The sequence below is a fragment of the Paramisgurnus dabryanus genome, chromosome 24 (genome assembly GCF_030506205.2).
Source record: "Paramisgurnus dabryanus chromosome 24, PD_genome_1.1, whole genome shotgun sequence".
NCBI lineage: Eukaryota > Metazoa > Chordata > Actinopteri > Cypriniformes > Cobitidae > Paramisgurnus > Paramisgurnus dabryanus.
Genome location: NC_133360.1, coordinates 23,261,654 through 23,275,230, shown reverse-complemented (window position 1 = coordinate 23,275,230; position 13,577 = coordinate 23,261,654). Strand labels below are relative to the sequence as shown.

Sequence of the window (13,577 nt, the reverse complement as noted above, 5' to 3'; positions counted from 1 at the left end):
GGGAAGAAACGTAAGCTATCTAAATCGAATAATTTACGCGAGAGGCACTCGGGCGACGGAAAAATGCCGGCTGTTGCTAGTTCTCCAAACAGCATCGAGCTTTTGTCATGCTAACACATTGACCCCAGAGGATCTTATGAAAAACTTTCCATTATTTTAGTCAAACTCAATGAAAATCGTGCAGGATCAAAAATTTTTACAGACTATCGCTGTCAATAACGTTCAGCGACGACGTCCCAAGGATGACAGCAGCAATGACAGTGTTCTTAATATGACAAAATAAGTGTTTTGATTAATGCCATTAATGTTTCTTTTATTAATCAGTGTATACCACTAGTCAACTAAATGAATATAACATGGCAAAGATGAATGCACATTTATATATTGATTCAATAGATTTATAGCATTTGAAAAAACTTCCGCATTTTGCGGAAAAAATAATCAGTTTTTATAATAAATCTTTAAAAATGAAATTATGGATCAAATTTTTTAATGTTATTATAACTGAAAGATGCTATGTGAAAGTTTGTTACATAAAATAGTTGTTTTCATTATGTCACTTACTTGGTATAGAAAACACATTTAAATTTAAATGGATTTATTGCATTTTGGAACCAAACTCTTCAAATATTCCTTAAAATATCTTCCTTCGTGTTCATCAGAACAAAGAAATGTATACAGGATTGTAACAAAATGAGACAATTTTCATTAAAACCTTTACTGGTTGCCTGTTTTAAGGTTTACCACAAAGTAGCGTTTCCTTATGCTTCCTTACACAAAGACTATATGTATATAAATATATAATACACAAACGAATGTGTGCATAGCAAGCTTAAAAATGTCACTGATTACTGCAACACAAATGACTGGAAGTAATGCAACGCTGAACAGCAGTCCATAAAGCAAATTTAATTCCTAGCTGTTTTGATTGCTTAGAAACTCAAGGTCTGAAATATTGCCAGATGCAGCATTATGTAAAAGAAAGCAACGGTTTGAATGGTGGATTTGGAGACCATCCCTTGATGATTCCTGGTCCCTTGCTAACTAATTGGTTTAAAGTTGCCAAGCATGCGCCACCAGCCATTTCAAACCCATTGATATTTTAGTTTTAAAGCAGAGATCCTTTAAATAAAAGAAACATCTAGCGGTTTCCACCATGCACGTCCGTTGGGTAAAGAACTCTGTCTGAGTTTTTTATATTTGCCCTTATTTTGGCCTTTTATTTTTTGTCGTCCCAGCTGAACCTGTACTGTACTGTAGCTCCGAACTTGGACAAAGTTTTGCTCAAAGAGCAACTCTGTCTGCTGACCACACGATCGGCCAATCAAATGTCAGCTTTCCGCCGACTTCAAGGCAGAATTCGCATCAAGCACCAGACCTAAAGTGAAGCGGCGTGTTTCTCTTGCCGAAAAAAATCAATGAAAATGCTGCCAGCCGCTGAATCTGCTGGCAGAGCAGAAGGGACACGTTACAAGTGCCGGTCCCTCTGGCAACAGACAGATATGGGAAGCTGAACCAAGCACCTGGATCTTCAGAAGATGGAATATATTTGGGCTTGGTGCAAAATGTAGAAACATCTGACTCAGTTCATCTGCACTGACATATTTCGGTGCCTGTGCCGGCTGCCGACAAAGTGTACATGGATCCACAGTTCTACATTAACTCAACTCAAAATGGTTTTTGACAAATGTCAATGCCTTGAGACTTCAATGATGCAGTGCATGGTTAAATATTGTAACAAGAGGATTTTCATTTTGTTTGCGGTTCACTTGATTCCATAAAGATTGCCTGTGGTATAACAGAAAGACGTCCAGATTGGGCTGATGTACTCAGAGTAGTGCAGTTAGACTTTATCACCACTAGATGGATACCTGCATCTGTTTTCCGGTGTCATAAGTGCACAGACAATTGAAACGCCAAACCCCATTTTCATCTCCAGTATCAACACTATGTCACCAGACTGGGTAAAGACACACTCACGTTTAAAAATAGCTGGGTTATTTTTGACTCATAATGGGTAAATATTGGACAGAACACACTTCTGGGTTGACCCAAAGCTGGGTTGTTTTAACCCAACTGCTAGGTTATTACAACCCATGGTTGCATAAAAGAACCCAACATTTGGACATTTTTAACCAATCATGTGTTCTGTACAATATTTACCCATTATGGGTCAAAAATAACGCAGACATTTTTAGAGTGCTGTAAACCCGGACAAGTTGAATTTACTTAAAAAATAGGAAAAGGAAAATTGTTGCCCTTATAAAATTAAGTAATGTGAACTAAAACGAGAGTATGTTTAACGTAAAATTTCTAGTAATTCCTATATAATTTAACAAATCCAATAAACTTAATTTTAAAGGAATAGTTCACCCAAAATTGAAAATTCTGTCATCATTTACTCACCCCTCATGTTGTTACAAACCTGTATAATTTACTTTTTTCTGATAAACACAAAGGAAGATATTTTGAGAAATGTTTGTAACCAAACCCTTCATGGACCCCATTCACTTCCATAGTAGGAATAAAGAATACTATGGAAGTAAATGGGGTACATGAACGTGTAAAATGGAAAATGGGCTGAAGAGGGTTCACTAATCACCTGAACGGTGCCAATTCACAAAATTATAATTTACAACAAACCAACATTATAAATCAAACATCTATGACATTTTATTAACAAATATTTAAGTAGTTAAAAGCATAAATAATCAAAATATTCAAAATAATGCATTCCTTATATGTATTGATAATTTTAAGTTCATTTCACTTGAATGTTTTAGTTAAATGAATTTTATATGCTTAAAAGTAAAATCAATATTTTTTTAAGTATAATGTCGAAAACCTAAAACATTAAGTGATGTTTACGTCATTGTTAACCCAGATATTGTCTTTACTTAAACAGTGCAGCAACTTTTAGAAGCAAACATGCAGAATATGCCTGATATCAATTGTGATGTTTACTTTAGTTTGTTTTCGTTTCTGGCAGTTTCAAGGGAGCAATTTCCAGTGATGAAATTGAACCTCGCTCCTCAAGGAATTCATTAGAATGCAGGAAAATAGTTGCCGTGCTGATCTTTCTCCTAGTGGGAATAAGCCGGACGGAGACCCTGGGGCATGAGCGCGACACAATGCAACATACCAGCTAATAAAGCTCGCAGATTATTGAAGCCAGTTGTTTAAAAGACACAAATAAACACTAACAAATAGGAGTGGGCGGGGCTTTAGGGGATTGATTGGCATGTGCAAATAGAAAGATGTACAACCTGTACGTATTTATTATGTAGAAGAGCCTGGTTACCTTACGCCTTATATATAATGAAAGTGAATGACGAATGGGGTCCTAAGTGGTCCATATATCACATCATAGATTGTTTTAGTTGGGTCGATGTATCAGTCGATCTATTAAAATAGTAAGAATGATTTGGAATGTAAGACACAAGACAAATCAAATATAAAAACACTTTAATAATCCTTTTTGTTTTTATTTTAGTAACTGACAGACTCGGTCCCCATTCACTTTCATTACAAAGCCTTACGAATCAAGACGACAGAATTTACATTTTAGAGTTAAAGGTGACTTAAAAACATAGTACTAATGTTATGTTTATTTATCACATGAAATAGTGCAAAAAAAGTATATACATTTAATTTCAAACATCAAATAACCAAAAGACCAGAGTGAAAAAGGTTAACATAGTATTTCTTTTTAATTTTTTTCATTTCAGTTAGCATGTAAAGAATAAATGTGCATCTTGAATGTTAAACAAAAAAACGGTCAAAAAAAGAAACAAACAAATAAATAAAAGTTGCCTTTCCTTCACCATCCAACTGATATGGGTGAAAGCAGAGAAAAAATAGTCTGGTAGACAGTCAGTGTCCGATCCGGGTGCTGTACAATCCTCAAAACAACTGTAGTAGATACAAAATCTGATTTTGAACGATCTTCATCGCCACGGCTTAAACAAATGATCCTTAAGCCTCACATACTAATGTCTTTGCCGCAACAAGCATAATCCGTTATCGTGGTAACAAAAAGTTATGCATGTGATTATTGCAAAATAAAAAGGTAAACACTAATGCTCTCGACTAAAGTTTTAAAACAAATACCATTTTATATTTGGTACTATCACAGCAAATCATACTGCATGATCAAAAGGTGCCGCATAATAGCTGCTGTCTGTATAGTATAACTTCATACGCTTGTGTAACCGAGTCTGCCGACGATCACAAGCCGTACAAGAGCACACACACATTACAGTCTGGAAGAGGTCAAAATGTTTTTTTAAAAAGTGAACATAGCAGAATTGTACAAGGCCAAAAAGACATACATTGCATTGCGTTCATGTGATCGCTAAAATAAAAATTTCCGCAAACTTGTTTGTAAACGTACGTCGTCACTTGTAAACCCATTGAATTATGTAGTTGTTGTATGTCCCAATAGAAACACATTTCGTAAATCGAACTATTTGGTTTACAGGAAAGGCACCCCTTTCCTTTTGTGCAGAAAAACAAGGCACTCTCGAAAGTCTGAAGGCACGGAGGATATGTGAATATTTATAAGTTACTGCATTGTATGCAAGAGCTTTGCATTAATCATTTATTGAAGTTCAAGTAGCAGCCACCGAGGTGCTGACGTGGGAAGAATTCGCCGTTAAAAAACGGATGCATTGTGATGATATCCGTATTGAATATGCACTGTATTGTTTTACTCGTTATGATAAACGGTAGTATAAATTCTTTATAGTGCACTTATTTGATAGACTTTGTACAAAAACTATAAATCAATGGAGTGAGAAGTAAAAAGGTCTGTATTTCATTGACGTTTCTTTAAGGAAACAGTCCCAGGATGCATTGCAATAAATATACATGTGTGAGAGGGGCAGTGGGGGGGGGAACATAAAAACTATTAAATGCACAATCTATGTTTCTCCCAACAACTTTGAATACTTTGAGTAAATGCATATTTTGCAAGTCGACACATCTGAAGTGAAGTCTGCTGAATAGGTTTAGAGATGGACTACGTATTTAGTCCATGCATGAAATGACAAAACTTTAAATGCAGAAATGTGCTGTCTTATATAGTTTTACAAAGGGGAATTATGGGGTCGTAAAAACATATCTAATTTAATTTTGTGCTAATGTGGTGAAAGAAGTTAAATACAGGAGGTATATATATATGCATATAGAAGTATATATGCATATATATATAAATATATATGCATTGTACCAACATCTCAAAAATTAAACTCAAGTCAAACCAGTTTACAACACTGCTGATTTTCCCCATTCTTCTTGGTCATCTCATGCATTTCATTTACATCTACTGCTGAAATACCACTGATAATAATAAATCAAGGGCTTTGTGCTGTATTTACAATATTGTGACGTTTACGATGCCTCGCTCTTACTTTTAAGTCATATTGCGTTATGTCGGAGCGAAACAAGCATATTAAATGACAATCGTGGGAAGGGCTGGGCCGGATGGATGCCTTCGGAATAAGGAGCAAGAAGAAGTGGGTGGCAGACTCAGTTTGCGATGGTCAGGGCGTGCATGTGCTTGGCGATGCCGTATACGTAGGTGATGTCTGGCCTTTTCTCTGGGTCGGGGTTGATGCACATATCTACCAGTTTTCTCAGCTTGGGAGGAGAAAAATAAAAGAGTTAAGATTTCAGGTTGAATTTATTTTACAATAAGTCCTCGACTGGGTAGGGCTGCACAATTAATCTTATAAAAGCAAGTTCTCAGAATGGCTTAGCGCAGATGGCCATGATTTATATAAATATATATGGTCTGCATATGTTGCATGCTTCAAAGTGAAGGAGCACTACTGTTTCCTGCATATACTCGGCTAAGAAATTTTGTTATGGTTCACTAATAATGTGAATTGGGTTCAATTAATTTAAAGATGGTTCAACTGAAAAAAACAAATGTAGCAAGTTAAAACAACTTTGCAAGTCAATTCAACCTAATACTTTAAGTTTTGATTGTGATAAGTTGGCATAACTTATAAGAAGTTACAATTGTTTAACTTAAAGGATTAGTCAATTTTCTTTTAAAAAATCTAGATAATTTATTCACTACCATGTCATTCAAAATGTTGATGTCTTTCTTTGTTTATTCGAGAAGAATTTATGGTAACATTCCAGGATTTTTCTCATTTTAATGGACTTTAATGGACCCCAACACTTAACAGATTTAATGCAGTTTAAAATCGCAGTTTCAAAGGACTCTAAATGATCTCAAACGAGGCATAAGGGTCTTATCTAGAGAAACGATTGTCATTTTTGGCAAAAAAATATGCACTTTTAAACCATAACTTCTCGTCTTCCTGCGGCTGTGTGACACGCCAGCCCGACCTCACGTAATTGCGTAATGACGTTGAAAGGTCACGCGTTACATAAATGAAACGCACATTTGCGGACCATTTTAAACAATAAACTGACACAAAGACATTAATTAGTATCTTTCCACATACAACAACGTCAGAACGGTCCTCTTTCTCCACACTTGTAAACAGTGGGGCGTAGTTTCGTATACGTCATCCATGACCTCTTGACATGATGACATATTACGTGAGGTCTCGCTGGTGCGTCACAGGACCGGAGGAACACGAGAAGTTGTGGTTTGAAATTGCATTTTTTTTTCCTTGCCAAAAATGACAATCGTTTCGCTAGTTAAGACCCTTATGCCTCGTTTGGGATCGTTTAGAGTCCTTAGAAACTGCAATTTTAAACAGCATTAAAACTGTTAAGTGTTGGGGTCCATTAAAGTCCATTAAAATGAGAATAATCCTGGAACGTTTTCCTCAAAAAACATAATTTCTTCTCGACTAAACAAAGAAAGACATTTTGAATGACATGGTGGTGAGTAAATTATCTGAATTTTTTTTAAGAAAATGGACTAATCCTTTAGTTTGTTAAATTAAAGTAACATAAAAATATATGTTGATTTGACATCAGATTTTTTACAGTGTGGTTGCCTTAAAAATGTTTTGAGTTAATAAAAAAAAATTGTGGATTGAGGTTTTATATTAATATGGAATACCGCGATAAACCACTCGATTATCAAATTTATTTAAAAAAATGAAGCAAAATTTTTTTTACTATCTCGGAGTCTGATCTCTAACAAAATTCCTTTACAAAAATGCAATTATTTCAGCCTTTTGCAAAAAAAAATAATTTTGAAGAAAAATACCTATATTAAAAAGTCTGTTTTTTTTCATTTGATATAGTAGTATGTTTATATATTTTTAGAATAAAATTGTCCTGTAAGGCATTTTGTGAAACTTTTGTGAAAATCACAAAAAATGCTGGTGGGTACAGTAACTATCAAAAAATGGCTGGCGGGGAATGAGTTAAAGTTGAATTAACAAAAAATTTTAAGGCAACCAGGTAACCTTTTAAGTTGAACCAAAAATAATACTTTTTTTGAGTGCATTCACAGAATATCACCAGATTTGTATGAATATTTAAGTTTTGTAATCATGATTAAACAAGGTAAAGGATTTTTGGCACAATAAAGTCTTGAATAAGAGTCATTCTTTTAATTAAGTTTTAATTTTATAACAATCGATCCAATTAAGTCCAAATAATTCTTATATGATCACTCGAATCTCTTTTCTTTCTGGCATCATAATATGAATCAAACATGGAAACAAAAGACATGGCTTACTTATTTGTCATTTTATATGCTGTTAAACATGAAAGCAGTTTCAGCATTATTGAATTTTTCTTGTTTTTGCTTTTATCATATATATATATATATACACACACATTTCACACATTATCTAAATTTTTGGCAAAATAACCAAAAGTGATTTGTTTCAGGCCAAATTGTGCAGCCCTGCTAGGTTAAATAAGACGAACAAGTTGACTGACAAAGTAAAATGGCAAGCGTCTCAGAACTCATCGTGCGGAGAGTTTCTTCCAACAGCCGAGGGATAAGCTGGAAGCAATGTAACTTCCAGCAAGATGCCCTCTGGCCCTGCGAATATTTGTTAATTCTCTGCAACAAACATTCGGCATGTAGAAAAAGGAAAACAAACGCACACAAGCGCAGTCCCCTTAAGTCGCACCCGAGCAGAGCAGGAGCAGGATTGAGAGAGGTGTAGCTACACTGAGAAACAAACCCAGCCCAGACAACCAGAAGCATCATTAAGGAAAGCGGAAGGAAAGAAGATGCCCCCGTGTCGGATCGCCATGGCAACCGCCTCTCTCTTGCCGGGCCCTGGCTGCTGTTGCATGGCGCCGCGTCTCCTAATCAGCCCGGCATGTGAAATGCAAATGCAGGCATAGTCTGAGAATTAGTGGAGAAGAAATGAGGGGTGATGGTGGTTGTGTTGGAGGGAGGGGGCGGGGTTAGAAATAATGCAGATATGTAAAATATTCATGCAGGCGTTAGATGGTCGCGTTTTTTGAAAAGGAGCTGCCTGTCAGGTGAGATGCAAGGAGATGGTAAATGACACTCCAAAGATGAACGGCTGACAGTTTTTTCCCTTTCGCCTTCAGGTGCATTGTTTACACTCAGACAGGGAGGGAAGCAGGTCTTCCTGCGGCGGTGGAACTGGTGAATGGAGGATGAGTTGTGTTGGGCTTGTAAATAATAATAATAATGGCAGCTTTGGTTGGATCTTGCCGGATCTATCGGAGGATTTCACAGGGTCCTCCTCTAGCTGACATTAGAGTGATGGGACGTTACGAAAACAGACGGCCTTTACTTGCCGTGGTTATTGTTGGTCTGAATGACGGACTGGTATAGCCGTGCTACACGTGTTGGGGAGTAACTAACTAACCCAGTATTTTTGTGCTTTTTACAAAATTATATTTACATTATTTTATAACTTTAAAGTCACAATTATACGGAAATAGCGATTGTCTTATTTTCCCAGTGGTACCGTTTACCCAAGTGAAATGGCTTTTGAAATAAAAAAGGTAGGGCTGAGCTTTTTAGAGAATTTATTAGATTGTTGGAAGTAAGCATGGGCCGGTATGAGATTTTAAGGGGAGGTTTAATGCTATTTCATGCATTCTGACTTATTAACACTGTTTAGGAGTTGTAGTCCTCATGCTAAACATAAGCAAAGTGTCAAAAAAGCAGTTGAGCTTGTAACAGAGTATTTCTGAGCCAAACTCACGCCGCCTTTTTTCCTACAAGTTTCGGAAAGTTTTTTTCAAATTGGGGTATCCGTTACGACTGATTGACCCCATATTCCTTTTATGGGCCTTTACCCCCAGAAAAGCACGCCTGCCCAGCACGTCAAGTGAGAGTGCGAACGCGCATTAGCATTGCTCCGTCGAGTAGAAGTCACCGGTATCATTGCACAGCACGCAACGACTTAGTTTTAGCAAGATAGTTCGACAAAAGAAGTGTGTTTTTGGATGTAAGGAGAAGAAAATCTTATTTAGCTTTCCCTGTCGTAAGACAACAGTGGATAGTTTGTTTTTCCCGGACAGCAATGTAATTGCGAATGAGTTTGTTTGTTCCCTGGCTGCATTTCAGAGAGGACTGCTTTACAAACAAGGCTCAGTTTGACGCCGAATTTTCCACTTTTTTACAACTATTGGAGTGATCTTTTTTTATTAAAATAGTGGATAAACAAGCAAGGATTAATTACCTGATAGAGACGTCCTGGTGTAATCGTTGCTGCTATTGTTCCTGTTCGTCCATTACTGACTAAGTATCCGATTCTGGATCATATTTATAATATAAGGCTGGTTATTTAAAAAAAAAGTTTTTTTAAAGTTTGATTTTTAATCTATGTCGGCTGTAAATCCAAAAGTAGTATCCGAAGCTGCGCGTACTCGTAACTCTTCAGCTCCGCCTACCGCACGCCTTCAAGTGTTCGACCTTTTACTCCAAAAATCGGAAAGGCTGTTTTTCTTTTATAAATCTGACTAAACGAAAGACTCTTTGGACATATGAATGATGAAATACTAGTCTATATATAAGCAAGATTAACATTAGATTGGCAAAAACGTCTTGCGTTATGTCAGCTTTAAGAGCGTCTGAATCTGTTGGGGAGCGCATCAGGGTCGTTAGGATCGCAAATCAGAAATCTTGTTGTGTAGGGTAAACCCCCGAGGACTAACGCACACACACACTGTAGATTATCACGTAAAACAGCCGATACCCAATCAGAAAGCAAGCTGATAAAAGATGAAACCATAACAACTACATGGCACAGCAGGTACAGTACAAAGGGAGATGTCCATTAGAAATGTAAAAAAGCAGTCTATTGTATTAATGCAATCTCTTTATGCCCGTTGTTCGCCATGTTTGTTTACTGTAAAGTCGCGTTTTGCCGCGAGAGACATCGCAAGATCTCCGTGAGATTTCCTGTGTTCTTAGCTGAAGGGGGTCGCACGCCGGACGTGAAGCGCCGTGCCACGTCACGTCTAGGACAACTCGGAGGTATCGTACACATTAAATAGCGCAAGCTTAGTCAGATAGTGTCTACTTCAAAATACAAAATATATGTTAGCAGCCAATGTTAATCGCTAACGATTTGAGACAAATATTAAGTTATTTAATGTTCAATTATGTGAGTGGCGCGACTTGCGCAGAATCCTGAATCATAGCGAACAGCTACCGCCAGGCGCCGCCGGTTTGCATAAACTCATAGAAAATAATGTATTCTGTTTTAAGATTCATGTCGCGGTGCGGCGCTGAGTGTCCGGTGTGCGACCCCCTTGAGACTGGTGTTGTTTGTGAAGTTATTCTGATGGTGCGTGGTGTGCCGTCAAACAAACTTGTCAAATCGTTGATTGTTTTTTGTTTTGTTTGTGGTCTCATACATTTTGAAAATCTAATCATATTTAAAAAATCTTTTGGTGTGGCCCTAGCTTAACTAAAGAGCAGCTTTACTGTATTTTAACTGCAACCTTGATGTGTCCCCAACACTGTTGTCCACCATCAACCAGCCAAGGCAAGAAGGTTTTGCTGGTTAAAGAGTTTAAGAAGCCTGGTGAGGACATGCAACTAGCAGGAATTCACCCAAAAAGAAAATTCTGTCCCCTTTCTTGTCATTCCAAACCACATGTTTGTTACGTTTTGGTTTGTGATGGTTTAAAAGAGTGCATGCATAATAGAAACAACTTAAATTTAATAGAGTCTATCGTATGGATATATAAATTTGATTACTATATTGAATGGAAAAGAGCAGCTTTAATGTTTTGCAACTGAACATGTTTAGAGAAAATCATACTGATTTGGAAGAAATAGAAGGTAAATGGGGACAGAATTTCGATTTTTGAGTGAATTAATTTAGTAAAAGATGACCAGAACAGATTCTGAGAAATGTTGTATGCGGGTGTGTGTTTTGTAAGAATGAAACGCTGAAGATGGCGAAGAGTGAGAACGCTTTTGGAAATCTTGAGTTTGAAACATACCTCTTCAGAGTAATGGTCAGATGGTAGTGGAGGGTAGTCACACTGCTCAATCTTTTTACACAGCGAGTACAGGTTCATTTTGTCCCCGTAGAACGGACTCTGCAAGGCAGCCATCTACGTGTGAAGAAAAGAAATATGAGAGAAATTGTTATCTTAAAAAAATGGGTTTTGAGTTCTTGTGATGTGAACTGGCAAGGTTATGCTTGTTTAGAAATGTCATTAGTTTCTCTCAAGAAAACTGTTTAAAAGTAATGTCTTTTAATTCTGACACACAATTATTTGCATTAACGTTGTACACAATGACTTTTAATCGAGGTCAGAAACACCATTATACAACTGTAAGACCATTCACACACCCCTAAAATGCAATAAAATAGAAATGAGCACTGCAGTCTTGAAGTGTTTTTTTTTAAAGTTATTTTTAAATTGATATGGCATCTTAAATGCATGATGCTCATTGTGGGAGTCGCAAAGTAACAGTAAACAACATATGTGTAACACATATGTACATCTGTACAAAAAAGCTTTGCGTTCTTAGAATTTTTAAAGTCCCCCTTTTTAAGTGCACCTATTTCATTGCTAAAATAATCTTTTTTGTGTATTTGGTGTAATACAATGTGTTTGCATGGTTTATGGTTCAAAATTATTTTTCACATATCGTACATTTTTGTAGCTCCAGATATCCCTGTCTTTCTAAAACGCATGGATTTAGTACAAAACTCATCGATTTGCAAAGCGCTGTGTTCCTGATCGGCCAGCTAATTTGAACGTTGTGATTGGACTAAAATACCTCTGACGTCAGCCGGAAATGTGACGCTCATTATCATGTTTGAAAGATTCGGTCACAATGCAATGCTAACAGGAGTTAACTTACAGGGTGTGAGTCCAAAGCGGGAGGAATTATGATAATGTTGGTCACCAATCCAGGAGGTAAACTGTTGCCTACAATCCGTGTATTTTGTTGGAAATGACAACTTGTGTACCTTTTGCATATCGTTAACAAGTACTAATACACACCAGAGAAAATGTAAAATCGTGAATCGAACAATAGGTGCTCTTTAAAACTCATCTTTGAGAAACATAAAAGTTTTACCTTCACAGTATGTACTTTACACCCTTGCCTCATTTAGTATACGCAGATCTATGAATATGCAAATTAGTACCCGCTTTCATTCTTTCGCACCACCTCGGACCATAGATATATATATGTACATATTGGAGGATGCTACATTTAGCAGTTTGGCATGTGTGAAATGTGTGTTTACATCACTATTTTTGGCTCAATATGGCATTCAAATTGCATATGTGAGCATCACAGAAGCAGAGCTGAAGCAGCCGTGATGCGATTGTTTCAGAGCTGAATCTATCCGGCATCCATACATAATATCCATGACTCAAACTACTAGGGGTGTAATGGTACGTCTATTCGTACCAGACCATTTCGGTACAGGGCTTTTGGCACATGTGCACCGAATGGCCGAATGCAATCTTTTGTGTGCGGAACATAGGTCGAACATAAAATGCTGTGTGCGTTTCCACACGAACATATTAAGTGGCGGAAGTCTCCGCGTTCAGCGCAAGTCTTCTGTCAAACATATAACATAATTCAGCCCGCAGAAAGATTTTTATTTACTTAGTTGTATATTCGTTTGATTATTGATGTAAACGTTTACGTGTTGCGTCAAAAAGCGCGTGTTTTGTTCTTTCAAAAGTGCGTGAGAGGTTGCGTGTCTTTCGTTGCTACGCAATCATGAGACTGCGCCGCGTCAGTGCCGTTGCTCGTGGCAGAAGTTGAACATTTCTCAACTTTTCAAGCGGCAACGCGTGCGTCAGCCAATCATATCGCCTTATGCAAATAACCTAGGCAAAGCCAGCCAATTACGTTTATGGAAGACCGGAGCTTGTGTTGCAGCCACAGTGATTGGCTGTTGGCCACGCTTCAGACAAGCCTTCCGTTAAGCGTTAACGCTTACGCCCCATGTGAATGTACCGTAATAGTATTTTTATGCAGAGATGGTACATAGCCAATTCAATTCTGTTAAACAATCCAAAATAAACCAAAACAGAAAAAAAATTTGCTGGCAAAAATGTAGGCTAATAGTTCATAAATGTATTCAGGAATTGAATTTGTTTAGTGCAAGTTTTTAGTAGAAAAAGTTTAATAAAAGGTTAAGAAAAGAGTGTTA

General features: G+C 37.1%; 1 protein-coding gene across 1 annotated transcript in view; it reads right to left on the bottom strand.

Annotated features, from left to right (window-relative positions):
- Positions 1-3,686: 3,686 nt before the first annotated feature.
- nek7 (NIMA-related kinase 7) overlaps positions 3,687-13,577 on the bottom strand; it is an 89,299-nt gene continuing 79,408 nt past the window's right edge. Inside the window, exons 9-10 of the mRNA XM_065259522.2 lie at positions 11,392-11,505; positions 3,687-5,640 (exon numbers count right to left, since the gene is read on the bottom strand). Of these exons, the coding sequence (XP_065115594.1) occupies positions 5,530-5,640; positions 11,392-11,505 (225 nt within the window). The 3' untranslated portion in view covers positions 3,687-5,529. The remainder of the gene's footprint in view (positions 5,641-11,391; positions 11,506-13,577) is intronic.